At 34.0% G+C, this 23,809-nt stretch overlaps 2 protein-coding genes across 3 annotated transcripts in view; one reads left to right on the top strand and one right to left on the bottom strand.

Annotated features, from left to right (window-relative positions):
- Positions 1 to 23,809, top strand: part of LOC145305885 (protein FAM221B-like) — a 519,245-nt gene that overhangs the window by 433,760 nt on the left and 61,676 nt on the right. The window lies entirely within an intron of this gene.
- LOC145306154 (protein VAC14 homolog) overlaps positions 1 to 23,809 on the bottom strand; it is a 44,002-nt gene that overhangs the window by 8,297 nt on the left and 11,896 nt on the right. Inside the window, exons 14-24 of the mRNA XM_080148132.1 lie at positions 23,207 to 23,267; positions 16,995 to 17,079; positions 14,737 to 14,820; positions 14,097 to 14,133; positions 12,810 to 12,881; positions 11,939 to 12,048; positions 8,370 to 8,426; positions 7,081 to 7,137; positions 6,150 to 6,196; positions 1,173 to 1,232; positions 1 to 57 (exon numbers count right to left, since the gene is read on the bottom strand). The exon at positions 1 to 57 is cut by the window's left edge and continues 22 nt beyond it. Of these exons, the coding sequence (XP_080004258.1) occupies positions 1 to 57; positions 1,173 to 1,232; positions 6,150 to 6,196; positions 7,081 to 7,137; positions 8,370 to 8,426; positions 11,939 to 12,048; positions 12,810 to 12,881; positions 14,097 to 14,133; positions 14,737 to 14,820; positions 16,995 to 17,079; positions 23,207 to 23,267 (727 nt within the window). The remainder of the gene's footprint in view (positions 58 to 1,172; positions 1,233 to 6,149; positions 6,197 to 7,080; positions 7,138 to 8,369; positions 8,427 to 11,938; positions 12,049 to 12,809; positions 12,882 to 14,096; positions 14,134 to 14,736; positions 14,821 to 16,994; positions 17,080 to 23,206; positions 23,268 to 23,809) is intronic.

Genomic DNA, 23,809 nt, shown 5'->3' with positions numbered 1-23,809 from the left:
TAAAGGCTGCAAAACAGCTGGCAGCTGTCACGAGATTTCAATTCTCGCAGCATCGATCTAAACAGGAATAGCATCGTATTATAAACAGCTTTCCGCGGATATAAAATGTACAATTAACCTCGAGATGCCGAAGGTACGGGCCAACAATACTTGTTTTAATAGTATGATTGTATATCTTTATATATCTATACAAAAATGGATACAATACGATACATTGAGAACCGGCTCTTATCTAATTTTAAACTAATTTTAAGAAATTATTGATGCAAAAGGTAATTAAATTAATTCTTCAAAAATCTTTTCATTTAGAAAATAACAAGGATGACAACATCCATAAGTGGGGAAGCACAAAATGAATATTGAATGGATAAACGGACAATGTTATATAACAGATGTGCAGTTGTCATAACAAAGAAAAAAAAGAGAATATGCAAAAATCAAATAGAAGGAAAATTGAAATATTTCTTATATTCTCGCTAAAATAATCCCTTTCAAATTTACATTCATAAAACGTGAACACGAAAAAAAATGTCTGAATGTCGGTAAGTAAAGACCTTATTTTTAAAAGGTTTCGTGATTTGCTTTGAGTTTTTGCATACTCTCTTTTTCTTTTCTTTGTTATGACAACTGAATATCAAATATTACTAATTTTTAGTTTGTCCATTCCATGCTTTTTTGTGCTTCACTACTTATGGATGTTGTCATCCTCGCTTTTTAATACTAAGGACTAATTAAACAAGTTTCATAATTTTTCTATTCACCTAACTTATAAATCTTAATTGAAGAAAATTTAAAACTTTTTATTTAAATCAACGTAATTAAACACTTGGAAAGTGAACAAGGACAATTTTATTTGACATTTGACAAGTTTTAATGTTCGTTTGTCCTATAGTCTGATTATATAGAGCTATGGCTTTATAGATAGTTTCATCCTTGTTTCTTTATAATCAAGGATAAGACATTGGATAATAAATTAATGTATATCCCCAATGCTGTTACCCTTTCTGTAGATCACAATTAGTCGTTTAAACATTTGGATAGTTAACTTAATGAGCCAAAAACTCAAAATTCAATTAAAGTCCCACAATAATGTTAGGCCAATGAATAGGAAAACATGATTATAAAACTTGGGGGACTAGTGTAATAAACTGCCCTGTATTTAATAATCTCACCTCAAATCATAAAGCTCACTAGAAGTAAGAAGAATTGTAGAAAGAGTCTCAACCATTAACCTAAAACATAAAAATAATGTTAAAAACAAAAGTCGTATTCCTTCAAAGCACTTACCTCCCCCCCCCCTTAATAAGATATAAAGGTGGGGATGTTTTTCGTTTACTTTGTTTATTACTTTATTGCAGGACATATTATGTTATGTTGGGTACTGGCCACTGGGAAACCACGCTATAATATGGCCCCCGCAGCGGTTAGCAAGGTAAAAAAAACCTACTTCTACTTCTTGTCAATATATTAAAAATAATATACAATTACATCTTTTGTACCTAGTTGGTTAGTAAACCAAAAAAGCTAACCTTAAACAAGGATGACAACATCCATAAAAGCGAAGCACTGAAACGGTAGGACAAACGGACACTAACACTTGTATAGTGTCAGAACTGAATAATCAGAATATAAATGTATAAATGTCGAAGCAAAATTGTAAGTAAAATTGTTGAAAAACTGCTTGATACAGAATAATGTTTATGGACATACTTACATTTCTATGACTTGATTATAGAGTTGCTTCGCTTAAAATATTGTAGTTTGTTGTCCCAGGAGTCAGTAAACCAAAAATCAGATCAATCGGATTATCAGATCACATAAAAATTTGTTGTTAAAAAAAGTAAAAAAAATCAACATGTTTAAAATGGACGTACGGACATTCTGGTAATAATTATAGAGTTGTTACGCTTTCTAAATCGTACCTAACTACTACAGGAATCACCATACAAAGTATGAAATCAATAGGACAATTCTAACATGCCTAAATTAGCGAAAAAAGCTATCCGTTACGGACGGACGTACCGACCCTAATTATAGAAAAGCTTCACTTTTAAAAAGTAGCCAAAATTATTAGGCCAACCAAATAAGAAACATGATCAGAAACTAATAAAAAAGTTTTCCCTGAATTTTTCCCTGTTTATCAAACCAAACAATGAGACATTTTCACTAAAAAAAATCCACGTAAACTTTGAAGTCTAAACTGGTATTGTTTTACAGACTTGTTGTGTACTTTCTACCTATAGATTATTAGAATAGAGTTCTAAACTCATAGTGTGGGGTTTATATTTCTTTGACCTTTGCCTGTAAATTTTAAATTGGTACCCAAAGTTAATAATCAAGTTTCTTATTCGTTGACATGAAAACTTTGGGTACTTTTAACACATCTTAGATTGGCATGTTCACCAACTAGTAGTGTCCAATCGATTCAGTGAATAATTTTTATTGTACAAAAGGGGTGATTTTGTTTATAATCATTGTTGGTGCACATCAATTTTATACGTATCCCTTTAGATCCTTGTTAAAAATAAAATTGAAAATTTGAGAAGATCACGACCTTCAACCTCACCAAACTCAAGTGCCCCTAGAGGCCTCTGGGAGGCGTAGCCGCTGGTAATTGTACATGAAAACAGTCAGAACACTATAGTGTCAACACAAAGCGCTCTAATATAAATCATCTAACACTTTTACTTTGCTTACTTTTAACAAGATAAAAGAAAAACTTTAAACTTGAAAGTTGTACATCACGGATTTCAAGTATCAAGTTAAACACAATAGAATCTACATAAAGTCTTAAAAATAAAATAATAAATTCCTTTGAAGAACCCTCCCACTCCTTCATAACGTTTAAAACTTAAAAAATTGAAAAATAAACCAAATTCCTAACATAATCTAAACTATCTAGAACCAATATATATACAATACTAGAGTTGGGCTCGATATAATTGACTCGCTTTTAGCTAGGTGCATTCAATGTTTTATTTACTTTCTTTTGGTTATCTGAATTCTGACTATTAACTTTATTCTTTCATTACCTTCACCCTGACGATTTCTTTCTTTAAACTATTTTAGGATCTTAATATTTTTTTATTTCAAATTATCGTCCTGAAAGGGTTAAAATGCTTAGTTAACTGTTAAATTTTAGTTCAATATCTGACCACATTACACACGTATCGCTAGTATCAAATTATTTTAAAACTAAGTTTTCTTTTATTTACCTACTGTGTTATAAATTTAAATTTTCTGTTTTATGGATAGAAATTTAATACTTCAATATAATTCAAATAGCAACATGAAATAAAAAAATGAATTTATTCTTCATACAGTAAAATAATGAGTCTTATCGTTCAGGTCAATGAGAGTTTATTACGGAATTATTGGAGCACTATGAGTTTTAAACATTTATCACTTGGAAAACTTGAGCTCATATATAGACATTTATTTCCTATACAGATCTGTCATGTCAGATCTTGATGAATTAAAGCAGGCTGTTTTGTAAATTTTAAAAATTGGAAGATTTCATTAAACAAAAGTTACTGCAAATATATAAGTATTAAATAAAGTTGCTTCGCCTCTGAGAGAGAACGCGAAAATTCAATTAAGTAGCCTAAAACAACCCAAGACATATATAAAGCTTCCCTAAAAAGTACAAACAATTCGGACTAGCAATTACCGAGATCTTAGGCTCAGACACAAAAAAAACCTTACTACTTTAAGTAATAAGATAAATTTATATCTATTTTGGTCCTGGATCCTAAATCTAAAACTTAAATAAAGCATCCCTTTATCTTAGAATTTTCTAAGTGAAAATTAAATTAAAAGTTTGTTTTATAAACTCTAAGTTTCTTTATCACCTAGATAATTTATTTTCGTCGCTTCACAAACATTTAACTCTTTAAACAATGTAATTTTAATTTTGGAAGAGTCTTTTATTAATTATAGCATCGTATTATAGACAGCTTTCCAAGGATAGTAAAATGAAATATTAATATTAATTCCAGTTTTGTGAATAAGGCCAGTGCTAACAATACTAGTTATATTTAGTATAATTGTTATTTTTAATCATAGAAAATTGTCTAAAATTCGATACTTGATGTTAAATATAACCATTATAATTATAATCCAGCGGTTAACAATCGGTTTCAAGGCCATATTGGCACCACGGGGCTAAAAAACTGGTTTTAATCTTATAATTGTACATTCTATATCCACGGAAAGCTGTTTATAATACGATGCGGGAAATAACTATCATTATCTTTTTCTTCTCTGTTGAAACGTACAACATATTGTAATGTTGTTCTTTTTAGACCAAAAGTTTTGCTCTTATACAAAAAAACTGAATTATTTCATATTAAAGCTTATTTTCGATAAAGCAAGTACCATAACCCAAAAGGCGTAAATATTATCAAAGGGAGGAGTAGGTTGCACTAAAAATCCGTAAAGGTGTGAAATTTAGGGTAAGGGGGGGGAAATTTCGGTATTTTTTCGGTTTTTTTGAAAAAAAATGGGGTAAATATTAATATTTTCAAATGAAACCAAGACCGGTAGAAAGCTTATGGGAAGGTCTATCAGGTCCTAAAAGGACGTTATCCTAGGACTTTTAGAAGTTTGCCGAAATTGACCGCAAAAAAGTTACCGAAAATTCCCCCGCTAAAAAAACCTAAAAAAATCGATGAAAAACGGCCAAACGGCCAGTCGAACATAAATAATCATAATTAGTATAGGTTATAGGGATTATCCACAAAAAATTTCATAATGATCGGACTATTCCTTCTATGTTAAAAATGAAATTTTTTGAAAGACGCGAATTTTCGATTTTTTTTATAGAAAATTTTAAAAAAAAAAACTTAAAATTAATATAAGAAAAAAACGTATTTTCTTACTTTTTAGGCCTGATCCTATAAAAGCTCACATTGAACTATAGATTTAGACTAAAAAACATGAAAATTGATTAAAAATTGACCTCAATAATCGAATTTGAAGCAAAAGTTTCATCTTTGCAAAAAATCTTGACTACATTTTAACCTTAAAAAAATCGATGAAAAAAGGCCAAACGACCAAACAAGCGTAATAAATCATAATTAGTATAGGTTATTGGAATTAACCACAAAAAAATTCATAAAGATCGGACTATTCCTCCTATGTCAAAAATATTTTTTTTCAAAGGACCAGAAATTTTGATTTTTTCCTCGCAAAAATTTGCTTCAAAAAATAAAATTAATTTTTTTTTTGTTTTTTATCTGTTCTATTCATTTTTAGGCCTAATTCTTAAAAAGTCCATATGGAATAATAGATTTGACAAAAGAAAACATGAAAACATGACCTTAAAAGTTGAATTTTAATTTCTTTTGAAATTACCGAAATTTCCCCCGGCGCCAACTTTGGTCATTTTTGAAAAAAATATTACCCCGATTTTAAAGCTCTCAACAGATTTGGAAAGAGCGGGCAATTCTTAGTTCAAAAAGTTTTTACGGATCAGCTCTAGGTCTTACCAATTTTTGTGTACGTCGATCTTTACACACCTAGTAAAAAATTTTTGGAAAAAAAAAAATTTTCGTCCGACTTTACGACCCAATAAGTACCCTTAATATTCATCTCACAAAAAATTTTATACTTTTTTGTAGGCAATTTAATAAGGAACAAATTTGCTTTTATGTTTTTTTCTGTCATTTGAAAGGAACATGGAGAAAAAGGTCATTTAATGAAGGTAGGTCGAAATTACCGAAAATAGCCCCTTACCGAAACTTCCCCCGCCTTACCCTAAGGCTTAAAAATAATAGTACAACGATATTATTAACTAAATCATGTGTATAATGAGTATTTCTTCTTGAAAAGAACTATAGACAAAATTTTTTTTTAAAGTTAACATAAATTTTTATCGTTCTATACTACTGTTTTTAACTTAAAACTCACAACCTTTACGGATTTTTAGCGCAACTTACTCCTCTCTTTGTAATTTAAAGTGCCTCTAGTTTGTTTATGGAAGCTCTGACTTCGAGTGAAAAAAAAAGAAATAGTAGACTACAACCAGCTTAGTAGATATCATGTAAAGCATTTATAAAATTGAAAAAATATTGGTTAGGCAGTAAGTAATCGAGATCCTAACGGACAAACAAAAACCTTACTACTTTATATGTTCGGATAACACTTACCGAGAAAATTTCAAATTTTCTTCATGCACCAAAAGCTCAGAAAACGACTAAATATAAGAAAAATAATGTACATTAATATACTAGGAGTTGAACTATTATAATTTGTATCTTTTCAACGAAGAATATAAATTAAAGTTTTTTTAAAATTCCTGGATCTAGTACAGTTCACGGTAAAGGATTGTACCTTAGTTTTATAAAAAAAAAACTAATAACAGCTGAACGTACATGTTATGCTCTTACATCGCTAAAACAGGCATTAAAAAGCCTAGTAATAATCTGCAATAGCCAAACTTAAATAATGCACATGGAAAGAAGGCGTTATATAGGTTATTTTCGCGCATTTATTTGCGCTAGTCTAGGCTATTAAAGGCTATTTTTATGCCTTCTTATACTAGTTATGAATAAAACAAGTACGTTCATCCATTTGGTTCCTATCTACACATAAAGCTCCTAGTTTTTATGAAATGTTTTATTCGAGCAACATTGTGAAATTAATTATGACGAAAACTGTTTAATCAAAATTTGTATCTAATACACCTGAAGTAAATAAACTCGCATAGAACATTGATTCGGCTTTGTAAATTAACATTATTGGTTGAAACGTTTTAACACTACCTACTAGTTTTGAAAAACAAATAAAAAATAAGTAAATGTACCGAAAGTTTTGGAGCCATTGAATAAAAAAGGTGGTTAAAATGTTTAGGTAATGTAATTTTTAAAAATTTCGATTAAGATTTATATAAAGGGGTAGTTGCACGAAATGCATTTGAACTTCGTGAACTGTATATTTTGAACTATTTAATGGTTTAAACTACATTTATAGGGCATATATTTGAAAGAATTTCAATTTCCTACCTGATTACTAAAGCAGCATGAAACTTTTTTCTCAAATGCAATTAATGCAACTATACCTTTTAGTCAAAATTCTTACCCTATAGATATCTTCTGCCTTTAGTAGAACACATAGCTGCCGAATAATAAAAGATCCCTAATACCATTTCATAATCTCAATTAAACAAGGCCGATGGCAACGTCAATAAAACGAACAGAACACTTTTGAAGTGTCAAAACTAAATAAACATGATATAAATTTAAATGTATACTCAAAATTGTTGAAAAATTGTTTATGATATTGAAACTTGTATTTTTAAAATTTGAAATTTAAAGTACAATTTTAACATATCTAAAATAACGAAAAGATCTAACCGTATTTGATATATACAGGCCATTATAAAGAAAAGCTTCGTTTATAACAATATGTATATTATACGCACGCAGTGTTATGAGCTATAAGAGTTTGTTTATTACCGAATTACGATGTAGCCATAAATAGAAGATATTTATGCACTTTAGACTTAAGTAAAGTATTTGATAGTCTAAACTTGTAATTAAAAATAGCATTAATTCAAAATAAAAGTAGGATTAGACTTACTTCAGTCGACTTAAATGAAATTTATTATTTCCAGAAACAAGTATTACGAAGCTAAAATGTATTTTTACGGTTTCTCTCACAGTGCCAGGTTGGGTACAGAATCCACCCCCCCCCCCCCCCCCCTCCATGCCAAATTTCAGTGCCGTAACTCTTTTATAGTTCCTTTGACTTGAAGTTTTTAAAAGTGTCATATCCGCTCTCCCCCCCCCCCCCATTTTGGCAGCTTATTAGTCCAAAAAACACTTTCTCATATAAAAGTAACAGGATGTCTGTTTGTTTGTAACAAAGGATCTCGCTAACAGTGAATAGAAGAACTTAAAAATCCCCAACTCCCCACATACAGTGACCTTTGAGGCCTCTAATATATAGTACATAAAGTAGAAAAGAATTTTCATTACCTAAAAACTTTATTTCTAAGATGATAATGCATTGCTGTAAGGAGATTAAAATATTTGAAACTTTGTTTATTCTTCAGTATTTAAAGTACAACAGAAAATAAAAAGCAGACATAAAAAGATTTCGAAAAAATAGAAGTAAAGATTTAAATCCTATCCTTATATAAAAGTAACAGGATATCTATCTTGTGTGTTAGTACCGGAGGGTCTTGCTAACCGCTGGATCGATATGGTTCAACAATTAACCCTTTAACAAAAAAAATTAAAACCTTCCCAGGATCTATGAAAACCTATAGAGGAGAACCATAATGATATCTGTTCAGCGGTTACATAGATTCTTCAGTACAGACACACTGACACAGATCCTGTTACTTTTTAAAGATTATGAAATGCCTTGGTCTCCAACAGGTTTCTATCCGCTGAGAAAAGCTTCAGTAAACTCGTTATAAACTGATATTACAACATTATTTATACCTAATCGATTTTTGATTTTTCGTTCATGCAAGTTTGCGTTCAATTTCAATTTAAATATTTTAGGGTTTTATACATCAAAAAAGCCTTTTGGGTCAAATAGCTCGTTTTCAACTTTTTAGAAACCTTATATTAGAATAACTTTATATAGAATCGTATACGATTTTCTATTGAGCATTTTAAAAGAGTTAAATACAATTATGTGTTAGCAATCAAGACTTAATTATGAAAGCATTTTACGTAACTATGAATTAAATCATAAAAAGTTTTACAGAAAAACCCTAATTATAAACTTTAATTTTTAATAAATGTTACCTAAGATTTTTACAGAATTTTCTTTATAACTTACATTTAATAATATTATAATACATCATTTTATGATTATAGTACGTCAGCACGCAATCATTGCGAGAAAAGTTATTTATCGCATCGTATTATAGACAGCTTTCCACGGCTAGTAAAATGATGAATTAAGATTAGTTTCAGTTTTGTTGGCCAGAAACTTATGATCTTTATCTTATTAGTATTAAAATGATTCACATTACGATACATGATTTTCCAGTCTGGCTCAAACTAATTCTAATACAGTGGATATTAATACTGGAAAAACCGTAATTGAGCAAATGAAGACATAAAGAATTGTCCGTACAACATGAAAACAATAGGTTTGTTCGTATTTATGCACTTCAATGATTATACCCAATTTCTTTAGAAAACCAAAATAATTATTACAGTTAACTGTTCTTTCTCCGGCTAAAATTTAGAAAGTTTGTTATTGCTGTACTACTTAAGAAAAGAAACAAGGATGACAACATCCATAAGTAGCAAAGCACAACAAAAAAAATCATAAAATGGACAAACGGACAAAGTGAGTTATAGAGCAGATGTTCAGTTCTCATAACAAAGAAAAAAAAAGTTAACCCTATGTAAAACTTAAATCAAGAACTCTTTTAAAAATAAGATTCATTTCTTTTGAAGCATGACAAATAATTCAATGTATAGATTTGATGCGCATATTTCATAGAAATCTTCACCAAAAATTTTAGTTGTCTATCTCCAATAGCAACCCAGAAAATAACATTCCCCCCATACCTTTACGTATAGACAAAGTTAATTACAGAGTAGTTTCGCTATTAACAAAATAGGTTACAAAAAGAATAATTGCAGCAAAATATGTTATAAAAGAAAAATGATTTGTTTTGATTGGAAATTCTTGGCGAATTTTTGTTTTATTAGTTTTATCTCCCCTCGTCTAATAAATATCTTTTGTTTTTCTTTCAGGATCTAGTCTTTCATTATTTTTCAAGCGCTGCGAATCTTCATTGTAAACCCAGTCCGTACGTCATTTCTGCTCTTAAATTTCTCAGGGAGGAAGGAGACATTAGGCTGTTTATTACACTAGTCCTCAAAGTTTTATAATAACGTTTTCTTATTCATTGGCTCAACAACTTTGGGGCCTTTCATTAATTTGGATTAATTGGTTCATTAACTTGAGTGTCCAAACGTTTCAACCACAAATTGTAATCTACAGCAAGGTGTATCTTCATTGGGGATGTACTTCAATTTAATGTCCAGTGTCTTATCCCTTAATATCCATGGGTTTCTCCTTTTCTTTGATTTTTATTAGTAACGTCAAATCTAATATTTAACGTTAACGCTATGGGAAAAATACAACTTACCCAGTTGCTGTTAGAGGTAAATGGCTAAATGATTCAAGGATTGTAGATTCCCCAGGGATCTAAAGGGATAAGAAAATGGCCAATAAATAAATGTACATCTCCAATGATGATACAGGAAATTACCCCTTCTGTAGATTACAATTGGTGGTTGAAACGTTGGTACACACAGCTTAATGAACCAACCAATCAAAATCCAAAGTTGTTAATACAACAAATAATAAAACGTTATTATAAAACTTTAGGGGCTTAAGTAATAAGCAGCCCAATGTCTCAACCCTTCATGTGTGAGTCCACTTTTTGCGTTTCTTCATTTTATTTAATTAAGATTTTCATTATTTACGGCAAAGCTACTGTATTATATAATGCACTCAGACTGTCCTTCATTCCGTTGGGGTAAATGTGACTTTCTCGACTGTTATCAGAGATAAATGATTTTAGGTAGATGTGAATTTCTAGTCAAGCAGACAACGGGCAAAAATAGGGTACGAAAAATGGATGCTTTCTTCCTTGTTTTTTTTTTGTCTAGTCCAAATATTGCATTTTATCTCTTTTTAATAGTTCTTAAAATAAATCTAATAATCTTTTAATTAATTAAACATTTCTAAAAATACTTGGAAATATTTAGATAATCTTAACAGTCGTTATGTAAATTTGTGTGTCTGTGTTGATTAAGATCTCCTAAACGTCCAAAAGGATAATAATAGTTATTTCTCGCATCGTATTATAGACAGCTTTTAATAACTGGTTTTAATCTTATGATTGTACATTTTTATATTCGCAAAAAGCTGGATATAATACGGTGCTAGACAAAGTTTTTTCATGTGGATGAGAACCGGTTCCTATCCACCGGATTCGAATGAATACGAGAAAGTAAATTCCAACGTGGCTTCGAATCCTGTTAATATCCTCTGGATTAGAACCGGCTCTGTGCCATACTGGAAAACCATGTATCGAATCAAATCAAATAAAAAACCTGGTTTTGTAACCCGGGCCTCTAAACCCTCGGGGCCAAAAAAACTTTAATTAATTTTTTCATTTGACTATCTGCGGAATGCTGTCTACAATATAAAAAGAAGTATTAAAGTACATATCAAACTCTTACAAAACATGATATAAAACGTCTAAATCATCTTATTTTGAAGTAAAAATTCCAGAAAATTTTAAAATGCGCGAAACAAAATTCCTAAAATCCTCGGATAAAATTCTAAGAGGTGTGTCAATGTAATGTTTGACACGATGACATATTTTTGGTTAAATCTTCAAAATATTAATGTTTTTATGCGGAGCAAAGCTACTCCATGTATATGTAAAAAGGGTATTTATTTACTTCAAAGGGATGGATACATGTTAGAAGATAAATAACCTTAGATTTTGTTAGAAGAGATCAAATTCGTTTTATACTATGCATATTTCTTAAACTTTAGGTATATAAAAAAAAACAGAATAATTGTTTGTCTGTGTGTACCAAAGGATTTTGCTAACCGCTGAACCGATATGGTTTTGCTCTATGCTGAAGCCTATCATAGGTCCTGATGACTATTTTTGGGGGGAGACAAAATGACCTCCCAATCTTTTTTTCAACTCAAGTTGAAAGTGAAAGAGGGTCCACTTTCAAGCCTCTAGGGGACGGCATTCCCACCAGTATGTCATGAAAAAAAACATGTTTTCATCATTCTAAATTTCTTCAATAGGATTTTAAACATATTTAATGTTTTAACTTTAAAGTATAAATGAAACAATAAGATGCGAAGGAATGTAGGAATGTTTTTGGTTTGATATCAGATGTATTAAAATAAATAAATAATGTTGCGCCTGTTTAAAGTGGACAGAAGTTGTAGACTTGGAATCCTTTGTCTGAACAGGATAGCTGGATATCTTTGCCAGGACATCCAGGTCCAGAATGACTACCTCGTCACTGTGATCTAGATAGATAATAGAAAGATAGATAGATAGATATCTAAAGAAAGGATATACAGATCTAGATATGTATGCTATATATATCATGAATGTAGACCGATTCTGGCTAGATATTTTAGCAAGGACATCCAGATCAAGAATAACTACCTCGTCACTGTGATCTAGATAGATAGTAAGAGGATAGATAAGTAGAACGCTAGAAATCTAAAGGAAGGACATCCAGGTCCAGAATGACTACCTCATCACTGCGATTTAGATAGATAGTACGAAGATAGGCAGATATATAGAAAGAGGATAGAAAAATACATAGTAAGATATACAGATAGCTAGATATCTTAACAAGGACATGAAAAAACAACCCAAGGCTAAAAAGGGATGACAAAATTGCCGAAAATTGATGTGCATCCCAAATGATGATACACAAAAATACCCACTTTATAAATTACAATTGGTGGATGAAACGTTTGAACACTCAAAATTCATGTCCCCTGGTATCAACCCCATTATGTACTGTGATTCAGAATTTTATATATGGATTGTAAGGAAAAGGAAAACTGAAAAAGAGTTAGACGAAAAGTAGATTTATAGAACATTAACTACCAACTAGGGTTGGGCCGGATATCCGGTCATTTTCAAAATCCGGCCGGATACCGGATATTAAAACTATCCGGTTATATGATATCCGGCTGATTTTTGACGCCGGATATCCGGTAAATTGCCGGATATCGAACGTTGGCCAGATATCCGGCCCAACCCTACTACCAACCTGATAAAGTTTTGAGAAGCACTGGAGAGACTAAATCCAAATGTTCGTGGGTAAACATAAATTCCGGGATCTTAAAATCCAAGAAAAATTCAGTTCACATTATGTATCTATAATACAAAGTAGAACGATGTCTGTCCGTCTGTCCGTTTGCCTGTCCGTCTGTCTGTCCGTCTGTCCGTCTGAAGCTTAAGATCTCGGTAACCACTGAACCGATCGGATTCTACTCTTCAGGGTATATACCTATTGGTCCTGCGGTGGTTTTAAGCTATTTTCTTGGGGGGTGGGACACCCCCAACCCTCCAAAAATAAAAAAACCAACCCCCAAAATTTTTTTTTTACATTTTTTTTGTAAAATCTCAGTAACTGCTGATCAAATTGGGCCCTACCCTTCTGGGAATATACCTACTGGTCCTCTGGTGGTTTTAAGCTATTTTCTTGGGGGGTGGGACACCCCAACCCCCCCAAAAATTAAAAAATCCCCACTTCCAAAATTTTTAATTTTTTAAAATTTTTCTAAACAAAAACCAGTAATTGGGGTGGGGGAACCCCACTGCAACATGGGGCGAAGCCCCCATGAATCCCCCCCCCTAAAAAAAAATAAAAATATTTTTTTTTTAATTTAAATTTTTGTGTATGCGAACAACCTAGGTTTAATTTTTACGAATTGAAATTTTTGTGTATACGGCAAACAAATTGGGTTAAATTTGAACAAAACTAAATTTTTGTGCATAAAGCGCACAACCTGGGTTTAATTTTACCACAGAGTAATTAAACAAAGAATAATTTTTTTTAATATTTCTATTAAGAAGGGTTGACTTCCCATAACTATATAGGGCGAAGCCCCTAGAGGCTAGGGGCGAAGCCGCTAGTAGGTATATAAAGTAGTAAGGTGTTTAGATTTAAGTCTTTGGATGGTTTTAAGCTATTTTATGCTCCCTCCATATCTCCTTATATATAGAGCCCCTAGATGCTAGGGGCGGATCCGCGGATACATGATAAAAGTAACAGGATCTGTGTCTGTCCCTGTGTACCGAAGGATCTCACTAACCACTGAACCAATATGGTTCTCCTTTATAGTATATGTCCTGGGATAACTTCGAGGGGGGGGGGGGGTTACCACCATCCACAAGGGAGAAATCGTCCATTGATTTTTTTTTACTCTCTATTTTTAAAACTAAAATTGAAAGTGGAGGTAGAGGACTGACGGGCAGACAAAGTAAACTACAGAGCAGCTTCGCTACAAAAACTTAAAATTGGTTTAATTTGACTGAATCTTTTTGTTTTCCTGTATAAATAGATGATGCAACCAGTCTAGTGCTGCCACCTAAACACAAACAACAAGTTTCACAACATCTATAACTATCGTATGGAATCAGGGATCTAAAGGGATAAGACAATGGCAAATAAATTTTATTTACATCCTCAATGATATTACACAAAATTACCCTTTCTGTAGATTACTATTGGTGGTTGAAACGCTTGAACCCTCAACTTAATGCCCCCACCAATCAAAATTCAACTAAGTCCAAAATGTTGTGAGTCAAAAATAAGACTTAACAACGAATAAAACTTTGGGGACTATTGTAATAAACAGACCAATGTCCCTCCATCCCTGGAATAAAAAAGCTTTAAAGATACCCGACCGCCATGGATGTTTGAAATAGTGCAATTCAAGGTAAAATGGTATAAGAAGGCCTATAGGTAAATAATCTAGCATAATCATTAAATGGTTGAGTGTCTTTCTGTAATTGTCGTACTAGAACTTGTATGTTACAGACAGGCAGACAGACAGACAGACATCATGGTACTATATCATATAAATTTTTACCTTGGATTGTTGTGTGCCTTTTTGTAATTGATTAACCTGAATTTGAATGGTACGGACAGAAAGACAGACATCCTGTTACTATAGTAAATAGATTTTTACCTTAGATTGTTGAGTGCCTCTCTGTAATTGTCTTACTAGAACTTGTATGGTCTCTTTCAGATTTGGATACACATTTTGATCTGCCTAAAATAATGATTTGTTTAAGCTTGTCAATCCAAATTGTTTTTAGTTTTTACATAATTGCAAGATTCATTTTTTTCCCTACTGCAAAATTTTTCCCCTCCTAGTTTTTCCCAGCAAGGAAGGGGAAAAAAATGAAAAAATAATTTCAGAACTGTTTATTTTATTCATATTATCCCCCCTCCCACATATACTTTTAGTTTTTTTCACCAAGAAGGAGGGGAGAATAGAAGAAAAAAATGTTTTCAGTTCTCTTATTTTTTACACCCCGCCCCCCAAATACATATTTTTAAATTCCCCCCCCCCCCCCCCCACTCCTTTTAGCAGATTCAATTTTGTAGAATTGACACCCCTGCATAATTGTGGTGTAACATGACCCATCATAAGGAGTATGAACACAAGAAACATCGGGAATAGTCCCTTTCGTAACATCGCCACATAAGGGGCGATTCGTCGTATTTTTAAAATGGCTTTTTATAGGTTATTTTAGGTTAGGTTAGGTTTTATTGGGTTAGGTGATTGTCCCACAGGGTTGGGTAATTGGCCCCGCAGGGTTAGAGCCCCCCGCACTGGCTAGAAATAGGAGAAAAGCTACTGTGAAATATACAAAGAATCGCCCCATAAGGTGCGATGTTACGAAAGGGACTATACCCGAAACATCCATACAGATAGAAATCAACATATAAATTCATTTTTTGAAATCACTAAAGTAAAAGAGATAAGTAAAAGAAACTTATCGGTAAATAAATACAGACATATAGGCAGAGCAAGGGAAACTCAATATAACAAGCATTGCGTGTCAGAATAGTTATTTATTTTATTTAGGTACGTAATTATTGATCATGCTAGAATGGATATCCTTATACTAAAGTAACAGGATGTTTGTCTGTTTGTGTATCTGTGTGTCTGTACCGATGGATCTCGCTAACCTCTGAACCGATCGGGTTCTCCTTAACAGGGTAGCTTCTCATAGGTCCTGGGAAGGTTTATAACTATTTTTTTAACTAAAATTAAAAATGTTGGGGGGATTTAAAATCTAAAATAAGAAATTGGGTTATCAAATTCGACTCCCCCCTCCTCAAGTGCCCCTAGAGGCCTCTAGGAGCGTAGCCGCTAGTTCAAAATATTTTAGCAATGTGCGATCACACTTGAAATTACTCTCTCCCCTTCGTGGACGAAGAAGGTAGAATTTACTAATACCCTTTGAAAACTATATTGACAGAATAATTTAGAGATCTTTTCCCGTATATGCAATATTATACAAATGCAATACCTACATAAGGGGGGGGGTTTTTAATGCAACCATCTCGTAATCAATGTATAAATGGCACTTAGAATTCGAATTTCGATCTGAAATTTTGCATGAGTAATCCTTGGTAGGTCTATTTTCCCTAATTCGAACAAAAAGTTGAAAAAGTAACAGCTAACAGCTCAGCCGTTTAGCCGTTTTTTGGCTATTTTTAGGGCAAATCTGTCAAAAATTACGTAGAAATCAACATTTTAAAACATATTTTTGCTTTAAATCATGTGAAATGATACAAAAAATATTTTTTTAGATTTCTAGTACCAGCAACTACCGGCTAGAATCGTTTAAAAACTTTTTGGATCGGAAAAGAGCATTATGTGGAGAGAGGTTTCGTGATTTATTTCCATAGAAAAAAGCCAAAAAATTACTAAGCGGCTGAGCTGCCAGCCGTTAGCCGTTACTTTTCCAACTTTTTGTTCGATTTAGGGAAAATAGACCTACCAAGGATTACTCATGCAAAATTTTATATCGAAATTCGAATTCTAAGTGCCATTTATACATTGATTACGAGATGGTTGCATTAAAACCCCCCCCCCCCCTTTTGCCGTATTTAAAAGGAAATTGTATTATTTTTTAAAACAGGAATACATAAATTATTGTTTAAATACAATGATAGTTATTTCTCGCATCGTATTATAAACAGCTTTCCGCGGATATAGAATGTACAATTATAAGATTAAAACTAGTATTTTTAGCCCCGAGGTGCCGAAGGCACGGGCTTAAAAAAACTGGTTTTAATCTTATGATTGCACATTTTTATATTCGTAGAAAGCTGGATATAATACGATGCTAGACATAGTTTTTTTCGTATGGATGAGAACCGGTTCCTATCCACCGGATTCGAATGAATACGAGAAATAATTTTACTTACATTTTCCTCACTTGGCAAGAGAACAGTATCACTTGGAGTTTCAACCAACTTCTTCAGATTATCATTCACTACATTCGCTATTTCCCTATAAAAAAAAACAATGATGACAACATACATAAAAGCGAAGCTTAAAAACAGTACGACAAACGAACATTCACACTTGTAGAGTGTCATAATTTAATAATCCTTTTATAAAAACTATCAGCTTCGACCCTAGCCTCTAGGGGCTTTGCCCCAAGAGTTTTGATCAAACCAATTTTTCGTATTTTAGATTTAAAAGAAATTTTTTTTTTTAAATTTCTTTGGGGGGGGGGGGGGCCGAAGTCGACCTCACTATTTTACTTTAAGTTTTAAAAAGAAAATTTTTTTTTGAAGGGGGGAGTGTCCCACCCACCAAGAAAATAGTTATAAACCTTCCCGGGACTTATGAGAAGCTACCCTGTTAAGGAGAACCCGATCGGTTCAGCGGTTAGCGAGATCCTTCGCTATAAACAGACAGACAGACATCGTTCTACTTTGTATTATAGATAACCGGATCTGTGTCCAGGGGCGTCCAAGATTTTTTTTTTTTTTTGGGGGGGGGGGGGGGGGTAAAATGGCGCGTGAAGCTTGTCGCAAATTTTTGTTTCCCCCCCCAAAATTTATCCCCGGGGTACAATTTTTTTTGGGGGGGGGTAATTTAATAATGTTAAAAGATACCTACCTAAGGGGGGGGTTTTTAATGCAACCATCTCGTAATCAGTGAGCAAATGGCACTTAGAATTCGAATTTCGAGCTGAAATTTTGCATGGGTAATCCTTGGTAGGTCTATTTTCCCTAAATTGAACAAAAAGTTGGAAAAGTATCGGTTGGCGGCTGCAGCTCAGCCGTTTAGCCGTTTTTGGCCTATTTTTAGGGCAAATTCATGATTATTTACGTAGGAATCAACTTTTTAAAACATAGTTTTGGTTTAATTCATTTAAAATGATAGCAATAACCATTTTTTAAATTTCTAGTATCAGCTGCTTAACGGCTAGAACCGGCTGAAAACGGCTGGCAGCGGCCAAGAGTATGAAGAGTAGATAGGGCTTGTGACATGTCTAAGGGTAGGTTTTCATGGGTGCTGAGCTCAAAAATACTACTAAAAATAGTGACGGCCAATCCATATGGCAGCTGGGTAACAGCTGCAGCTCAGCTGCGAGCGGCCAAGAGTAGAATGAGTAGATAGGGCTTGTGACGTGTCTAGGGGTAGGTTTTTATGGGTGCTGAGCTCAAAAATGCTACCAAAAATATTGGCGGCCCATCCATGTGGCAGCTGGGTAACGGCGCCAGCTCAGCTGGGAGAGGCCAAGAGTATAATGAGTACATAGGGCATGTGACATGTCCAGGGTTAGGTTTATATGGGTGCTGAGCTCAAAAATACTACCAAAAATAGTGGCGGCCAATACATATGGCAGCTGGGTAACAGCTGCTGCTCAGCTGCGAGCGGTCAAGAGGAGAATGAGTAGATGGGGCTTATGACGTGTCTAGGGGTGGGTTTTTTTGGGTGCTGAGCTCAAAAATGCTACCAAAAATAGTGGCGGTCCATCCATATAGCAGCTGGGTAACAGCCGCAGCTCAGCTGTGAGAGGCCAAGAGTAGAATGAGTAGAGAGGGCTTATGACGTGTCTAGGGTTAGGTTTTAATAGGTGCTGAGCTCAAAAATGCAGTGTGGCCACAACCAAAAAAATACTGATACTGAAGAAAAAAAAGGAAATACTGAAAATACTGAATCCTAAAATAAGAAAAAATACTGAAATACTGAACAAAAAAATACAAATACTGAATAAGTATTTTTTTATATGATTCCTTATTTCAAAATTTCATATATCATAGCTTTATAATTAGGGGGATATTTTAAAGATCTTTTAATTTTGCCTCTTAGATTTTCTTGTGCCAATTAAGCAGAAAATGACTGATAATTATTTACTCACCTTAAATGGGGGGGGGGGGGGGGGGTAACTCCTGACACTTTTGCATAAACAGTGATTATAGGCTTTGTCTTTGGAGTAAGATGCAAAATTAATGTACAAAGTTATAGGGTAATTTAAAGGAAAGTAAATGAGGCGCGAAGCGCCGAAAAAAATCTGACATTAACTACTTGAAAAAACATCTTATTTATGCAATTTTTTTTGGAATTTAAGAAATAATGAAAATACTGAATCATGAAAATTTCCAAAAACTGAAAAATACTGAATAAAATTTTCAAATACTGAATATTCAGTACCTATTTATTGAAAATACTGAACCCCCAATTTCCAAATACTGAAGAATACTGAATATTTTCAGTATACTGAAAAATTTGGCCACGCTGAAAATGGTACCAAAAATAGTGGCGGCCAATCTATATGGCATCTGAGCAACAGCTGCAGCTCAGATGGGAGCGGCCAAGAGTAAAATGAGTACATAGGGTTTGTGACGTGTCTTGGGGTAAGTTTTTATGGGTACTGAGCTCAAAAATGCTCCCAAAAATAGTGGCGACCCATCCATATGGCAGCTGGGTAATGGCTGCAGCTCAGCTGGGGGAGGCTAAGAGTAGAATGAGTAGATAGGGCTTGTGGGCTGTAGCTGTTACCCAGCTGCCATATGGATGAGCCGCCACTATTATTGGTAGTATTTTTGAGCTCAGCACTCATAAATACCTACCCCTGGACACGTCACAAGCCCTATGTACTCATTCTACTTTCGGCCGCTCCCAGCTGAGCTGCCGCCGTTACCCAGCTGCCACATGGATGGGTCACCACTATTTTTGGTAGCATTTTGAGCTCAGCACTCATAAAAACCTACCCTAAGACACATCAAAAGCCCTATCTACTCATTCTACTCTTGGCCGCTCCTAGCTGAGCTGTAGCTGTTACTCAGCTGCCATATATGGATTGGTCGCCACTATTTTTAGTAGCATATTTGAGCTCAACACCCATAAAAACCTACCCCGAGACACGTCACAAGCTCTATCTACTCATTATACTCTTGGTGGTGCGCAGCTGAGCTGCAGCTGTTACCCAGCTGCAATGTGGATGGGTTGCCACTATTTTTGGTACCATTTTTGAGCTCAGCACCCATGAAAACCTACCCCTAAACACATCACAAGCCTTATCTACTCATTCTACTCTTGGCCACTCGCAGTTGAGCTGCAGCTGTTACTCAGCTGTCATATGGATGGGTCGCCACTATTTTTGGTAGCATTTTTGATCTCAGCACCCATGAAAACCTACCCCTAGACATGTCACATGCCCTATGTACTCATTCTACTCTTGGCCTCTACCAGCTGAGCTTCGGCCGTTACCCAGCTGCCATATGGATGGGCTGCCACTATTTTTGGTACCATTTTTGAGCTCAGCACCCATAAAAACCTACCTCTAGACACGTCACAAGCCCTATCTAATCATTCTACTCTTAGCTGCTCGCAGCTGAGCAGCAGCTATTACTTAACTGCCATAGGGATTGGCCGAAACTATTTTTAGAAGCATTTTTGAGTTCAGCACCCATAAAAACCTAATCCTGGACACGTCACATGCCTCATGTACTCATTCTACTCTTGGCCTATCTCGTCTGAGCTGCGGCCGTTACCCAGCTGAGCTGCGTCCGTTACCCAGCTGCCATGTGGATGGGCCTCCACTATTTTTGTTAGAATTTTTGAGCTCAGCACCTATAAAAACCTACCCCTAGACACGTCACAAGCCCTATCTACTCATTCTACTCTTGGCCGCTCGCAGCCGAGCTGCAGCTGTTACCCAGCTGCCATATGGATTGGCCGTCACTATTTTTAGTAGCATTTTTGAGCTCAGCACCCATAGAAACCTACCCCTAGACATGTCACAAGCCCTAACTACCCTTTATACTCTTAGCGGCTCCCAGCTGTTTTCAGCCGGTTCTAGCCGTTTAGCAGCTGGTACTAAAAATTTTATTGTTATCATTTAACATGAATTAAACCAGAAATATGTTTTAAAAAGTTGATTCCTACGTAATTAATGATGAATTTGCCCTAAAAATAGGCAAAAAACGGCTGAGCTGCCAGCCGCCAGCCGTTACTATTCCAACTTTTTGTTCGATTTAGGGAAAATAGACCTATCAAGGATTACTCATGCAAAATTTCAGATCGAAATTCGAATTCGAAGTGCCATTTGCTCACTGATTACGAGATGGTTGCATTAAAAACCCCCCCCTTATGAAATATTTAGTAGTAAAAATGCGTGCTAGGCGTGCCAAAATTTTGTTTGTTAGGGATTATTTATTTTGTAACGACAAGTACCCCTAGAGGTGCTACTCAAAAATAAAAATAAATTTTTAAAAGCGAAGCTTTTCTATAATTAGGGTCGGTCCGTCCGTACGTCCGTCCGTCCGTACGTCCGTCCGTAACGGATAGCTTTTTTCGTTAATTTAGGCATGTTAGAATTGTCCTATCGATTTCAAATTTTGCATGGTGATTCCTTTAGTAGTTAGGAACGATTTAGAAAGCGTAGCAACTCTATAATCATTACCAAAATGTCCGTACGTCCATTTAAACATGTTGATTTTTTTACTTTTTTAAATAGCTTTTTTCGTTAATTTAGGCATGTTAGAATTGTCTTATCGATTTCAAATTTTGCATGGTGATTCCTGTAATAGTTAGGTACGATTTAGAAAGCGTAGCAACTCTATAATCATTACCAGAATGTCCGTACGTCCATTTTAAACATGTTGATTTTTTTTACATTTTTAACAACAAATTTGTATGTGACCTAATTATCCGATTGGTCTGATTTTTGGTATACTGATTCCTGGGACAACAAAGTACAATATTATAAGCGAAGCAACTCTATAATCAAGTCCTAAAAATGTAAGTATGTCCATGGACATTATCCTGTATCAAGCAGTTTTTCAACAAATTTACTTACAATTTTGCTTTGACTCTTATACATTCGCATTCTGATTATTCAGTTCTGACACTATACAAGTGATAATGTCCGTTTGTCCTACCGTTTCAGAGCTTCGCTTTTATGGATGTTGTCATCCTTGTTTTTTGTAAATTTGTTGCAAAATTTGCAACAGTAAGTGCTGTTTAAGGACACATAAATTTTTTTAAGACTTGCTTACGGAGATGCTTTGCAACAAGGTATGCACACAAACAAACATCCCACTACTGGAATATACAGTAGAAAATGCATTTTCTATTGTACAATATAAACGGTATAAATTGAGTATAAGTTTGCACCATCATTAATTTTCTTAGTCTGATAGTGTCAGGAATAATGATATAAGGTTTAGTAAATAAAGCAACTTAAGGTTAACAACATAAATAATTAGCGGAGCACAAAAAAATCCTGGAATGGACAAACGGACAAACTAAGTTATAGAGCAACTATTTAGTTGTCAGCAGAGAGAAGAAAGAGAGAAAATATGCATAATCTTAAAGAAAATCACGAAAATTTTGATAAATAAATTTTATGTCTTTAAAAGCATAACCGACAGACAGGCGGACAGAACTATGATACTTTTTCTCTGGAAATTTTAACTGTCTGTCTTAAATAGCAGCCGAATAAATCACATTTATTTTATACAATAAAGAAGCTGGATATATACATTTCTTGATCTCGAAAATGGCTGGATAAATTGTTATAGGATTAGTATTGGTTTAATGCTGTTTTGCAGAAAGAAAGATCCTCCCATTTGAGATATATTGACAAAGGGTCTTTTATTTTTTTGTTAATTTCATATATAAGAATATTTAACGAATACGTAATACGTTCGACCCTGCAAAAATTTGGCAAGACTTTGCTATCTTGCAAAATCTGAGTCTTAATTCTCGGCAATCAAAGGCAATTATACAATGAAGTGAAAGATTTCGTGACTTTATTTTAATAAATACAATATATCTTTAGTTTTTTTTCTATTAAAGAGAAGCAAAGATTTTTGTAAATTTTCGAACGATAAAATTATGGATCTAATGCAGCTTACAATACAATGTTGAATCTTTTCTTGAAAATAACAACGTATAGACTTTTAGCGAACTATTAAAGTTCAGCCGTTTTTCAAGTAACTAGAATTTTAGATATTTTGTTTTGAATTAAGTTTTGATTCTAATAACTTTTTTATCTTGAAATAATGGATATAGAAAACGTGGATATTGTGATAGAATCTTGTATACCCTAAAAACAAATGTCCACGTTTTCTTTATCCATTCTTAAACTGCAGTTATTAAAAAAGAATTTTACCTGACAGTTTTCTTATCTTCTGTGTCATACGCCAAACAGGGCAGCACAGAGTTCAAGATTCCTTAAAAATAAAATATCATAAAAGTAAAGCATGAAACATGTTTGGTATACCCAGTCCCTTTCGTGACAACGCCTCTTAAAGGGCGTTTAGTCATATTTTCACAATGGCTTTTGGTTAGGCTGGTTTATATTAGGTTAGGTGATTTCCCCGCAGGGTTATGCGAAATACGAAGAAACGCCCCTTAAGGGCGTTGCCACGATAGGGACTATACCCAACATGTTTACTGTTTTAACAGAAAGTTCGGCTTGTGTTCAGTTCATAATAAAATGTTTCCTGTGGGCCTCTAGGGGCAAAGCAATAAAATAAGTATATTATATAATCCAGATAACTATCTGGACCCAGAGTTTTTTCGTCTGCTAGCAAATTGCTTTCTGCTCTTTTGTAACGTCTAGGCTGTGTTATATTTTCGACACTATTGGCTGATATTCAAATTCCAATTGAAAGTCAGCACAGGGTCTACAGGTTGGGGTCATAATACAGTTATTTTACCCATTCCACCTCTATTGTTTTACAGGGGTGTATATTCTACATGGGATCCCCTG

The sequence above is a fragment of the Acartia tonsa genome, chromosome 14 (genome assembly GCF_053477335.1).
Source record: "Acartia tonsa isolate MP-2025a chromosome 14, ASM5347733v1, whole genome shotgun sequence".
Lineage (NCBI taxonomy): Eukaryota > Metazoa > Arthropoda > Copepoda > Calanoida > Acartiidae > Acartia > Acartia tonsa.
This window is presented reverse-complemented; position numbering and strand designations above follow the sequence as displayed.